The following is a 13,851-nucleotide window of genomic DNA, read 5'->3' as shown; positions in this document are numbered from 1 at the left end:
CTGACTCCGGCAGCACGGAGACTTCTGCACCAACATGACACGGAGAAAACAGACCCAACCAAAGGGGGGGGGGGACTCCTAGCTCCTGCCAGCCAGTGAATAGGCAGCTCTGTGCAGGGTACCAGGGGAGACCCTGACTCCCTTCTCTGTCCCGTCCCTTTTCTCGTAACTGCTTTCTCCTCTGTAGCCCACATCTGCTGTGACGTTAATCACGGCTGACTTCTCCGTAACCTTCACGCTAACGGGGCTTCAATATTTTTCATATATCTTTCTACGTGTAGGCCGAGGAATCTACTAAGGGTGCTACCTTTACAAAGAAAACCAGTTAGTGAGAAGGCCATTTCTTAAGAAAAGCAGGGGTGCTCCATCCGGCAGCCCTTCAGGCCCCTGTCAGGGGCCATGTGGCCCTGGAGTCTCTATCAATGGCCGAGGTGGGGCAGAATCTAAGACCCAAACCTGCAACTAGAGCAAGCCCCAAGGTGCACCTGGGGGGCGGCCCCACGTTCTCTGGTGACGCTCTGGGAGAGTGCTCAACAAGCTGTTGTCACTGACAGGTTAAAAGAGGGGTTGCTGGCGCCCCGCACATCCCTTAGCAGGCTCTGGTCAAGTGAAAAGTCCCACCTGACCCCTGGATCCTGGGGAGGCAGCCGGCAGAAAGGTGATGGGAAAAGGAGGAGACCTGGGAGAAGCCGGGTCGGCCCTGAGCCGGGGGGAGCCTGCCAGAGGAGACCACTGACCTGCAAGGCCGGGAGGTATTTGGGAAGCTCTTGCTTCAGCTCAATGGGAGATAGGGCTGGAGAGTCGGGGACGTAATCGCCTTCCGTCATGGCATTGGACTGCGGCGTCCCCTCTCCCACTTCCTCTTCACCTTCTTCACTCTCTCCTGAATCTCGGTCAAACCTTGACTCTGTAACTTTAAAGGTTAGAATCAGATCTAGAACGAGGTAACTGTCAAGGACCCAAGCTAAGCTTCCAGCCACAAGGGGAGGAAGGCCAGCGGAGTCTGGGCTGAGGGTCTCTGCCCCAGAGAACGGGGTCTGATTGACACTCACCACTTCACGGGAAAATCATGTGGATCTCTGCAGATCCACAGGAACCTGGAGTCTTACCCTCCCCCTGGTGCATTCATGAAAGGGGCCTGCCTGACATGACTATGACTAACATGACAGAGGACCCTTCTCCCCCAAAAAAGACCCAGACCCCATGAGGCAGAACCAGAACTCCTGGGAAAGGGCTGGTGAGGGTGAGCTGGCCTGATATCCTGCCCTGAATTTCCCCCGCTCCCCCACCCCCATTCCAAGCTACATCACAGGGGACCTTGATCATGGCCACTGGTAAGGACCTGGGGGTTGGGTGGGGGGTGAGTGCTTCTGCAGCCCAACCTAGCCCCCAGGAGGAGGAGTAATCAAAGTCAGCCACCAAAGCTGGCGTTTCTAACACTTTAAAGTCAGAGGAACAGTTTATGAGCATTGTCTCACCGATCCTCACAAGGACCCAAGGAAACAGGGTGTACACCAGTGATTATCCCCACTTCACAGATGAAGGAAGTGAGACTTGGGGGCTCCGCTGCTGGAGCACTATGGGAGAAGGGCCTCGGACCCGGCCGACACCTGCCTCCCAGCCTAGCTGCCCTTCCCGCTCTCCCACGCTGCCTCTTCGGGGGTCCGCACTACCTATTTGCTGCTTTGATGACATTTGAGGGCTCATCAGTCCATTCCTAAGAACCCTTCTGGCATACAGAGGCTCTGGGACAAGGATCCCACGAGCAGCCTGGTTCTCCTGCGGGACGGGAACCATGACCAGGGAAACTTATTTCCTTCTGGATGTAGCCGAGACCTTGGCCCAGGGAGCGAGTCTTATATGAGTTCACGACTGACTCTATCCGGAGGCATTAGGGACAAAAGGGGGAAAAGATGCAAGGTTTCACAGGGAAGATTTCTCACCCACTAAGATGTGGTTTCCGTTCTCTCGCTCTTCCTCTTCACTCATTTCTTCCTCACTTACTTCTTCTGCAAATCAAAACAAAGCCAGCTGTTCAGACGTTCAGGGGAGACATTCACCCTAGCCCTGGCTCCCCCAGACTGCCTCTCCGTTTCTTTCCTGCACTAGACAGCTTGGTGCCCTGGACACGCCTGGCAGCAATCGGCCAAACAAAAAGCATGGCATCACAAGGGGCCAAGCCCATGCCATGCTCCAGAGTCCCCAGCAACCTCAAGGACTCCCGCTGAGGTGGGAGCCCACATGTACCTCTCTATATCTACAGAGGACCCAGAAAGTGACCACAAGCTCAGGGGGCAAGGAGGGCTTCCTGTAAAATGGATTTCCCTTGGGGCCAGTGATCAGGACGAAAAAGGAGACAAGCAATGATGACCTCGTCCTTTTCTCACTAATCCCTCATCTAAAGGACATTCCAGGTCAGAGTAGGGTGGCACAAAGCTGGGCGAGGCAGGACGGTGTGCCGGGGGAAGGATGGCTGGCTGGAGCCCGGGAGAAGGAGCCCAAAGGAGAGGTTGATCTCAGAGCCCCAAGACCCCAAGGAGCCCCCTCTAGCAGCCTCTGTGAGGCAGGGAAACCACCTGGAAGCACTGCAGTGATGGAGAGGTGACAAGGAAGGGAAAAGTGCAAGAACCACGACAGAGAAGAAAGGGAGCTTTAGCAAGGGGCTGGCTCTGGCAGTGAGAATGGACAAGGAGCCGAGGATAATGCTACAAACCAGGGAGAGTGGAGGGGGGCCAGAAAAGGGGCGGGAGGGGGGGCAGGCAACAAAGAGGAGCTTGGGCTCCGATGGGCCGTCCAACGGGCAAAGTCTGACAGCCGAGTGGGGATGCAGGACTGGCTCAGGAGAGAGCCTGGGGCTGGATGTGTAGCTATCTGAGCCACCAAGGCAGACAGGAATCTTAACCCCAAGGGAGCTGATGAAGTCACTGAGAAAGCAAGAGAGGGCCCAGGACAGAGCCCTGGAGAGACTCGGTCAGCAAGCACAACGGGCCTGGGGATCCAGAAGAGGTCTCCCAGGCAGGAGGACATGGAGGCAGCACCAATAAGAAAGCCAGACGGGGATAAAGACCCCAGAGCAAAGGGCGGCTAACGGCACTGAACGCCACAGAGGTCAGGCACACTGATGACTTGGGAGAGACTGTCAGACTAGGCAATGAAGAGAGCACTGGTGACTTTGCAGAGAGCTTCGGCTGAGTGAAGAGGTCAGAGGGAAGACTGCACAGGGCTGAGGAGAGGAAGTGGAGGCACCGAGTGTAGACAAGCATTTTCTAGGATTTTGGCCGAGGAAGGGAGGAGGCCCATAGGAAGAGGCTTGAGGGGCTGGCTGGCTCTAGTGAACGGTTCTGAAGGAGGGAGGTCTCTTTGAAGGCAGAAAGAAAGGAACTAGAAAGACCAGAAGATTAGACAGAGGTGGGGCCCGAGGGGATTATCTGCTAGAGAAAACAGAAGGGGATCAAGGGGAAACGCAGGGGACTGGTCTTGTCCAACTCATCATGAAGGAGGAGGAGATTGGTGGGGAAGGTTGGGGGTTCTGAGAGAAGGAGAAAGGGAGAGAGGGAGCTGGTGGTGAGTGGCTTCAGCTTGTTCAGTAAAGTGAGATGCAAAGCCCTGAGCCTGGAGGACCCGGGAGAGGTTGGTGTGGGAGGCTTGAGGAGACAAGAGCCTCTGTAGGAAAGAGCCAATCTCATGAGTCCTCCCCAGCATGGACTCGGTGCTAGCACCGTGTGAACCTCGAGGGAAAGAAGCACACGGCCTTTCCTTGGAATTTTGGGCTGTTTTTGGATCTTTGTAGGAAAAAGTTCAGAATTCAAGCTAGCCATCTTTTTCTTTGGCCACCCTTCTCTGGTCTACTGCACAAAGAAAAAGGACCAAAACAAGTGGAATGACCAACTCTGTGCTTTGGGGTTAGGAATGTTGACCCCCTTACCAGCAGATTGCTCAGATACTTCCTCAGAATTGCTTCCTGTCTCCTCCTCCTCTTCTTCCTCCTCTTCCTCCTCCTCCTCTTCTGATTCCTCACTGCTGCTCTCTTCTTCTTCCTCCTCAGAGCCAGACCCTGACTCTGCTGGAGAAGAAAGCAGAAAAGGAGAAGATAAATCTCTGTTGTCCCTTCCCTTGGAGAAGCCTGGCGGCTCCGTTTTACAAAGTAAAGTCTGTCTCTATCTGACGCTGCTCTCCAACTACCTGATGAGGACTCAGCTGAGCTGGTCTTCCTCTCACTGTCGCTGATATCTTGTAAATCAGAAAGGGGATCCCTCTCTTCCAGTTTCTCCTCTTTGACTAGGAAACAAACACAGACGGTGGCAAAGGTGAGTTTGGGGAAGAAGTTTTTCAATAATTAAGACAATCTGCAAAGACTGATTTAGTTTTCATAAAAAGACATTTCATTCATTAATTTCACAGGGTTTACAGAAGATGGACTGTCAACCTTCAAGTAAAAGCAACAGCATCTCTGAACGGGTGACTAAGAAGCTCCACAAGGGGGAAGAACCAATGGACCAACTGAACAGCCAATCTAGAGTCTGCCAGATGTGAATGGAGAGTTGATCCAGATGTGGAAGCATAGTATTTAACCAGAGTAAGCATACTTTAATTAAGAGAAATATCGAATTTGCTGAATTCCCTCCAAAATAAAGCTATCTGGTTACAAGAGCCCTTTGAGAAAATGTTGTTCATAACTGCAAGGCCACAGCCATCCAGGACTGTCTGTCCTGAAGACTCTGTATCCTACTGGAGGGGGGAAAAAAAGAACTAGGTTTTTTGCAGAAATATATGGCTTGGTTTCTTCAGAGGAAAAACCGCCATCCCCAAGGTTAAGTACACGACCTGTTTGCTGAGGAAAAGCTCCTATGAGACTTTTCCCAACATCTCAATTGTGGTGAAAAGCCAGCAAGTGCCATGTCCTGAGAAGCACTGACCGCAGTGCCTGGCTGGCACCCAGGCAGAGGCTTACCTGGCTTCCTGCCATCCCCTTGCTCAAATCTCTCTCGCTGCTGGCGTAATGGGCTTCGACTCCAGTGACTTATTTTTACTTTGTCTCCATAATCTTCTCGCACTGTTCTGTGATGTGCAGAAACTGGCAAGCCCAGAAAAAAAAAAAAGGCATTTGACACCAATATGCTTCAAACCAAAGGCCCTTTCCTCACAGATCACTTGTGCCCACAGATGCGAGACTAGCTGGAGTCCACTGGGTGGGGGTTACATTCCCAGCTGCCATCAATGTGGCTGGGCTCACATGGGACATTTTCAATTCGGAACCACAGAATCTCAGAGTTGGAAGGGCTCTCGGCAGCTATCTAGCCCAACCTGAATGTGGAAAGGAATCTGCCGTGTAAGGTCGTTGTCCTCGGCCAGCAGACCTTGAGGACCATCTACTGCCAAAAGCAGCCCAGCCCACTTGTGGACAGCTCTTCTCGTTAAGAAACACCCCTTCCACCCCTTCCTATGTCTTGGTCCTGCCCTCCAGGCCCAAACAGAGCAAGACTAATCCCTCTTCCCTATGGAAGCTCTTCAGTTTCTGGAAGGCAGTTATCCTGTCATCCCCAAAGTCTTTTCCAAACTAAAACATCCACTGGTCCTTCAAGTAAACTTCACATAAAGTCCCTTCACCATACTGGATAGCTTCCTCTGAAAGTTCTCCAACTGATCACGGTTCTTCCCAAAGTGCAGCCCCCTAAAACGGAGCCCAGTAGTCTGTGAGAATGGAGTCATCATCTCCTAGGCCTGGACACCAGCGCTCTCAATGCGACAAACATTTCACCACCTCTGGGTGAAAGGCACTGTGCTGGACAGTGAGAACAGAGACAACAAAACAGGCCGTTACCTTAAGAAATTTACAGCCTAAAAGGAGTGGGAGAATACAACTCACACACATAATACCAAGTAACTGGAGGAAGGCATTTTTACGTCTGATGTGTACCATCTCATCTCCCCGAGAGGCTGCCAGTTATGTGAAGGCAGGGGCCCTGTCTAACACCTGTGGCTCATCCTTCCCCACTGCATCACCCTTGAGCTATGCACACAGTAATAAATACTTTTTGACTGAATGATAAGATGCCACGGTCACAGTGGAGACTCACAACCAAGTCTATGCAGAGGAAACCAATTTCTGTCCAAGGACCATAAGCAGTCATTTTGGTTTCAGGCCACCATGTTACCAATGTTCTCATTCCACTGATCACAAACGAGACCAGAAGTGTCCATTTCAGAACACCCAATCTGCTGCTTAAAAAGCAAGTAAACTCCCCAAACCACATCTCTTCTCCCCTAACCACACTCATCACTCTCTCTGCCCCCATCCCCCAAAACATAATCTCCTGGTATTGGCTTGCCCTAAAGGTAATTGTCAAATAAGTGAAGAAATCCATAAGAAGAAATTCTATTCTTTCCATCCAACAAGGATGGAAATGAGTACTTATTCTATCTTAGAATTTAGGAGCGAGAAAAGAAGAGGAAGACTGGGCACAATCTGACAAGACTAGATTTGCAGAAAGCAGATTTCAAAAGGTTCAAAGAAAGAAGAAGAATCCCATTGATTAGGATGCTCCAGTCAAAGTTAGCACAGGAGAAGACACAAAAATCATCAATTTAGAATGGCTGAAGGGAATTTTTCTAAAGAGAACAAAGTGAGTGTCCAAGGAACTATCAACCAACTTAGCCTTTAAAAAGTTGTTTCCAGAAGATAAAATAGAAAGCAGATTACTGGGAGCAAGCACAATGAAGCTCAGAAGAAGCCAGCAAAGGACTGGAGAGTTATACTGAGGTTAGGAAGGCCAACCATGGCTCAAGACACACAGGACAATAAATGACAACAGAAAAGGCAGAAACTCAACTTCTAGTTTACTTCTGTTTTCTGTGCAAAGGTTAGAGATTTCTGGAATAGGCAAACAGGAAGATGTGCAGGATAGGAAGAGTGTAAGTATCTAATGGCTCTCAAGGAGTTCAAGTTACTTGGCTTCTATTATCTACATCCGCTAGGACTGAAAGAAGTGGCAGAAGTGACTGCAGGACAGACTCTTTCTAAATGCCAGTGAGGTGACTGACTCCTGGCAAAATGAAAGAACTTCTCTTTCAAAGAATAACTGATAAACCTCTAGATCAGAACACAATGATCTCAAAAGAACTAGCATGGCTTTGTCCAAGACGGGTCTTGCCAGACTACCCTAAAGATGAGGTCCAAAAAAGCACATCTGCTAAAACAGCACACTGGGAGAGTTGCTATCACTTAGAGCTGTCCCAAAGGGGAATGGGCGGCCTCAGGAAGACAAGAAAGACTCCCCTTCACTAGTGGTCTCCAAGCAAAAGCTAGAAGACCACTTTCTTGGCATGATGTAGAGATGTTTCTTCAGGTCTGGTTTGACTTAGATGGCCCCTAAAGTCTTTTCCAACTCTGGGATTCTCCTACACGAGTAATACACAAATAAGTGTATGCTGAGGGTGACAATTGTCTACCACAGATCTTCCCATTTTATGCACTTTTACTCTGACACAGAGGCCAATAGAGATGTCAATATAAAGGATAGAAACACATGAACAGTTTTCTCTGGAAAATATCCGGTAGCTTCAAGCTCCACCTTGCTGTGACCAATCCTCAATGCATTTCAGCCCGTTTAAGGGACTGCATTTTAAAAGAAGCCTTTTCTGGAGTGGAACTTGGCCTAACCAGTGCCCTAACAATACATACCCAAACCCAACACATCAATGGACATTCCCGAGTGAAGGCTTTGTTCTTAGAAGCCGGCTAAGGCCTGTGAAGCATGCTTGCCCCTCTGTCCCCAGCCTGACAGCTTAGCAGACCCCATTACCTTCTCTTCTGGCCTCTCGCTCCTTGCGTCGCTCCTCAGCTCGTCTCTCTCGCTCCTTCTGTTCCCTTTGTTCCTTCTGTTGCTCCCTCATCTTCCGTTCTCGCTCTCTCTTTCGCTCCAGCTGTTCAAGACGATCCCTGGAAGCAATCAGATGCCTACTTTTTTTTTAATTCAAATAGGAAGGTTCCAATATTTTTCAGCACTTTCGTTTACAATGATCTTTTCTCAGCTTGTTCAATCTCAACAACTTACATTAAAACAGCTGATATACAAACACATGCACAAAGCATTGTTCACACTGAACAGTCCCTGGCAGAAGAAGCCCCAAACCCTTCTGCTAAAACAGAACACTGGGAGACCCCAGCAATGACTCAAGTACTTTCTATTCAAATTCAGCCAGACTATACAATCAATATCTTTGAAATGTATAAGACAACCCAGGTTTAAATAGTGCTCTAAAACACAAAAATCCCATCAACTTTGCAGAAATGGGGCACCTCTGGAGAAAGTCCTGAGGAGAGTGGCTCAGATAACTGAGGGCATCAATCGAGGCAAACCACTCTGTGTCCCGACCCCCACCGAAACACAAGCCACCCAGCGTCCATCCGAGGTGTTACCTCACAGTGAATATAAACTTAATTGATAAGTTAAAGTAGAAATTTGGGAGTTGCTTGGGGGGAAGGGGAAATGACATTTTCCTGATGATTAGAAGAATTACCACTGTCTCCTTCTTAAAAAAATAGAGCAACTAGGTGGTGTAAGTGGACAATGCTAGACTCAGAGTGAAGACCTGAGGTCAAATCCTGTCTCAGACTCTTGCCTGGGTCATATGATCAGGTACAAGTCAGTTAAACTCTCTCAGCTTCAGTTTCCTCATCCACAAACTAAGGGATAATAATTGTACTTCCTTTTAGGATTGTTATGAGGACCAACCGAGAAGACATAGAAGACCTTTTGTACACCATAAAACGTTATATAAATGTTGGCTATTCTATTATTATTGTTGTCCAAATATAGATTGCCAAAAGCTAAGAACTGGGAGACCACAGAGAGTTATTTTCAGTGCTTCCTAATAGAATTAAAATGTATCATTTCTGCAGAAACTATGAGTCAATGTGCTTGCTAGCATGCTGTAACAATGTCTAAAAAGTACATTAAAAAACCACCCGTCCCCAAAGGGATGCTGAAGCACAGCCCGTGGGAAGCAAGTGCAGAGCCCATGGGGGGGGAGGGGCGGGGGGCTGCGGGCAGCTGACCTTGAGGGCACAAGGCCTCAGCTCTGAGGCGCTCTGGCTGTCATTTCATCTTCCCTGACTCCCTCTCGAGATTATCAGACCCTTTGTTGTACGGAAGGTACTGCTCTCTTTGATAGAGGAGCTCCAATCAAAGCTCATCTGCTCCACCCCACTCCCTCCCCCCAATGGCAAACAAACAGCCAATTCTGCTGGGCCTGAGACACTGTTGGTCTCACCGGGGTGGTTATTCCTCACCACCCTAAGCTAGTCTGTGGCCTGGGGCTCTGCTTCTGCTCTCGCTCTGCCTCTTCATGTTCTCTCTAAAAATGCTAGGGAAGAGCAAAATCAAACCTTAGACATTTCTACTTATAGCTGATCCCGGCCCTCAATCTGCTCAAATGGCCTCAACTACAATTTCCTTTACCACAGAACCAATTTGGGGAAGAAATGAGGAACAAGAAAGAGGTGAGAGTTCCTTAAATTTCAGGACAGGGTTCAAGGAGATAGGAAGGGTGAGGCTGGTCCTCTTTTCCTTAGTTTGGGCTGCTCTCCCTCCTCTTAGGAAGTTCCACCTATCAATGGACAGACAATTAAGAACCAAGCTCAAGTAAGCTCTCTGGCCCTATGACTCCTGGTCAGCATGATGGGGTAGAGGGGACCCAGAATTCTTTTTGGGCCCCTCTTGTCTCAGACAATGTGCTACTCTTCTCCTACCCACACTCTCCATATCTTCCTTCTTATATGAAGGAGGGAAAGGACCGAAGAGGAGAAATCAGGGGAAAAGTAATTGACAAATTGACATAACTAAGAAAAAGCAAATATGAAACAAACTAGTAAAGCAGCAAGATACAAAGTAAAAAGAGTAAGAAAAAGGGAAACCAAATGTTATGTTATTATAGATCCCACACTTGGCTCAAGAGAACACGTTTAGAAGAGTAGAGCATGGGTGTGGAACATGTGAGACATGGTGCCAAGAGAACCGCTAACCTGGAAGGAGAACAACTAGTTGAGAACATGGGTGGGGGGTGGGGTGGGGGGAAGGTGGGGGAGGAGAGTATGTTTAAAATGTAAGAAAGCCAGAGTCCTGCCCAGAGAGAATACACACCTAGGAAGGGTTGGCAAGAACGTCAGTGCACTGGCTCAGGTTGTGGATTTTTTCTTTTTCTGTAATGAAGGCTAGCTCTTCAGAAAGGGGAAGAAGAAGGGACATATTAGCAGTCAAAAAAAAAAAAAAAGAAAGAAAGAAAAGGCAACAATAAAGAGTTATCTTAAAAAGAAGCTGATGTGCTTAGCAAGGGAAGAGGTTGTAGAAAAGCCAGAAGGGAGTGATAAAAGGGTGTAAACAAGTTAAAAAAAAAAGTTCTGAAGAGATAAATAAAGGGCAGTCAAGAACAGTTTGAAAGTGAAAGCTACATGGAGAGATTTGCAGGGGCCTGCATCAGGCAGGTCAGGATCCCATTTCTGCAACCCCTGTATGACTTCTAACAACAGTCAAGCTGAATTCTGGACTCCAGGAGATTTTATCACAAACCCAGGTTTATCAAGAGTAAGTGGAAGGAAGAGACAGAACTCTGAAGGATCCAGGGACAAAGATGACCTGAGTCAAGAGGACCGAATATGGAGAAGCACTGTCCAAGGTGATGGAAGCCCAGAAGGACCCCATGAAACCTGAGGAGACCAGCTCGTGAGGAAGTTGTTGGTCTTTTGTTCTTGAAGAGGGCCATGACATCAAAGAGTATGTAATACCATGACGGGCAAATGAAATGAGATCAGGAACTGGGGATGGTTTTGTCTTGGGAAGAATACTCTATTGCAAGAAAAACAGTGCGAAGGCTGGGAGGTAGTCTGATGATTGGGTTCATACCAGCATCCTATCCCATATGCCAAAAGTAGCTCAAAATGGAGACCAACTTAAATATACAAGACCTCATCATTTAAAAAACTATGAGGATCAAGTCAGGTGGCTACCACATCGCTGACTAGGAGAATTCTTAACCAAATGGGAGATCACAAAAGATAATAGTTACAATCATGAAACAAAAAGCTTTTGAAAGAACAAAATCAATGCAACAAGGATAAGAAGGGAAACCACGTTTGCACAAGGAACCTGTGATCCAAAATCTAGAGCTATGAACACAAACAATTCTTGCCTCTGTAAGCAGACTGTCCCACAGCAATGCAGACCCTTAGAGGCTTCAATAATTGGAGCAGGACACCCTGATCAGGGTCTAATTTACAGAAAGGAAGAATCGCTTCTATGTAAAACGAAGAGCCATTCCCCAACTGGTCATGGGATGGGAATAAAATGACCTCAAAAGAACTATAAACGGACTGCTCCAAATCACTGAAAGAAATGTAAATCGACATGACTGAAGTTTCATCTCATATGTAGCAAATGGCAATGTTCAAAAAAGATGGAAGCAGACAAGAGTCGGAGGGAATGTGGGAAGATGGCCAAACAAATTTGTTGTTTGCAGAGCTATGATTTCAACCATGCTGGAAAGCAAATTGGAATTATGTTTAAAAAGTGACTAAGCTGTCCACATTCACTGACCAGCTATCCCACTGTTAGCAACACAGAAGTGGAAATCCAGAGGCTGCCCCTTGAGTGGGTAAAAGCAAAAATGTGTCAGGGCACAGGAAGGCAGAGAACAACATACAACCAATAAGTCTTATGTAAAGAGTAAGGTATATTCAACAATGATACTCTATGAAGATGTATTCTGATGGAAGTGGATTTCTTTGACAAAGAGACCTAATTCAGTTTCAATTGATCAATGATGGACAGAAGCAGCTATACCCAAAGAAAGAACACTGGGAAATAAATGTAAACTTTGCATTTTTGTTTTTCTTCCCAGGTTATTTTTACCTTCTGAATCCAATTCTTTCTGTGCAACAAGAGAACTGTTTGGTTCTGCACACATATATTGTATCTAGGATATACCATGACATATTCAACATACATAGGACTGCTTGCTTAGGGGAGGGGTGGAGAAGAGGGAAAAATCAAGAACAGAAGTGAGTGCAAGGGATAATGTTGTAAAAAATTATCCTGGCATGGGTTCTGTCAATAAAAAGTTATTATAATAAGAGTAAGGTATACAGAGTCCAAAAGGGTGAGGGATGATCCAGACACCGAATGCAGAAGAGCAGGGGGAGCAGCAAGGGTGGAAACTCCCTGGCTCCAGAGATCTAGGGAATCAAGAATGAGAGTGCCTTCAAGGTCTTCCTGGGGCATGAAGTCTCCTGGTCTTTAATGAAGATGTGCCTGAGAAGTACCAATACTGGCCCAAAGGACCACCCATTCCTTCCCCCTGCCCCCCCCCTTTTTTATTATTATAGCTTTTTATTGATGGAACATATGCATGGGTAATTTTTCAACATTGACCCTTGCAAACACTTCTGTTCCAACTTTTTTCTTTCTTCCCTCCACCCCCTCCCCTAGATGGACAGGTAGTCCAATATATGTTAAACATGTTAAAACATATCTCAAACACAACATATGTGTACATATTTATACAGTTCTCTTGTTGCCCAACAAAAATCAGATTTAAAATGGTACAAATAACCTGGGAAGAAAAACAAAAATGCAAAAGAAAAACAACAACAGAAAGAGTGGAAAAGCTATGTTGTGAGGACCACCCATTTCTGCTCCTTGCCATGGGCAGTCCCAAAGAAACCTGCGCAAAAGACTTTAAATACCCCCAAGATTACAAATGTCCTGAGCAAGTAACTCAAGACAATAGGGCACAAGTATGTTTTTGTCACTAGTGACCACTTAAGTCAAGGATGTCAGAGAGGTAAACAACAGGGAAATAAATAGCTGACTAAGAAGATGGTGTCTGTGGATGGAGCTTGGATTTCTAAACCATAGTGAGCTTAAAATATAAGAATGCCAGGTTCTTAGGCTGGGAGAATTCTCACATCTACCAAGGCCTGGCTGGCAAAAATGTACTACTTGTTGATCTGAAAATTCAAACAAAAATCTCAAGTAAAACGGATCAAAAAAAAAAAAAAAAAAAAAAAAAAAAAAAGGGCAGAAGAAATTGTTGGTGTTTCCCCACCAAATTAGATCCCAAATATGTACTAGAGGCCAATTTCTTAAACTATTGTTTGTGACTCTATTTGGAAGTCTTGTAACCGAATGTAGGGGCTGAAAAATTACGATTTATTATTAGTAGTAAATGTTTGATTTGTATATCTATTTTATATATCTGGGGTCATATAAAAATTTTCTGGGGTGAACAGGGGTTGTGAATGGAAAAAATTTAAGAGGCCCTGAACAAGGATATGACTAAAAAAGCTACTATAAGAAAAAAGAGGAGGCAGTACTCAGAAAGTCCCACCTGATAAAATCCAAGGCAGGTACCAATAAGAAAATCCACCACCTAAAACATTCATACACAAACCCACAAAGATCAGGACAGACTAGGTTCTCAGTGACTATAAGGAGGTCAAACTGACCCCCAGATATCACTGAGAGTTTGTGGGAGGGGTAAAGTCCCAAAGACTGATGCATGGTTTTAGACACGCAAATGCCCTGCCAGGTAGAGATCTAAGGCAAGGCAGGGGAGGTAGGGAGGAGAACTATACAATAAAAAAGTATATTCATACAAAGAAATTCAAATATGAAGAAAAGGAGGGCAAAGAGTATTTCATCAGAGGAAGAGACAAAAACAATTTCGTCAGTGACTGTAGTAGATTGTAGACCACTAGGACAAAAAAGGGGAATAAGAGAAGGAATGTGAATAACATGATAAGCCTAGCATAAAGGCATGATACTAGAGATGGAGGGCTTCAATGACCCAAATATC

At 46.6% G+C, this 13,851-nt stretch overlaps 1 protein-coding gene across 8 annotated transcripts in view; it reads right to left on the bottom strand.

Moving 5' to 3' along the window:
* LOC100933051 (cyclin-dependent kinase 11B) overlaps positions 1-13,851 on the bottom strand; it is a 35,162-nt gene that overhangs the window by 7,454 nt on the left and 13,857 nt on the right. For 3 of the 8 annotated variants that reach the window (XM_031963020.1, XM_031963021.1, XM_031963025.1), the window contains exons 6-11: positions 7,803-7,957; positions 4,952-5,074; positions 4,183-4,278; positions 3,926-4,063; positions 1,944-2,009; positions 738-913 (exon numbers count right to left, since the gene is read on the bottom strand). In XM_031963020.1, coding sequence (XP_031818880.1) covers positions 738-913; positions 1,944-2,009; positions 3,926-4,063; positions 4,183-4,278; positions 4,952-5,074; positions 7,803-7,957 — 754 coding nt within the window. The remainder of the gene's footprint in view (positions 1-737; positions 914-1,943; positions 2,010-3,925; positions 4,064-4,182; positions 4,279-4,951; positions 5,075-7,802; positions 7,958-13,851) is intronic. The other 5 variants (XM_031963023.1, XM_031963026.1, XM_031963027.1 and 2 more) reach the window with 3 other exon arrangements.

The sequence above is a fragment of the Sarcophilus harrisii genome, chromosome 3 (genome assembly GCF_902635505.1).
Source record: "Sarcophilus harrisii chromosome 3, mSarHar1.11, whole genome shotgun sequence".
Taxonomy (NCBI): Eukaryota; Metazoa; Chordata; class Mammalia; order Dasyuromorphia; family Dasyuridae; genus Sarcophilus; species Sarcophilus harrisii.
This window is presented reverse-complemented; position numbering and strand designations above follow the sequence as displayed.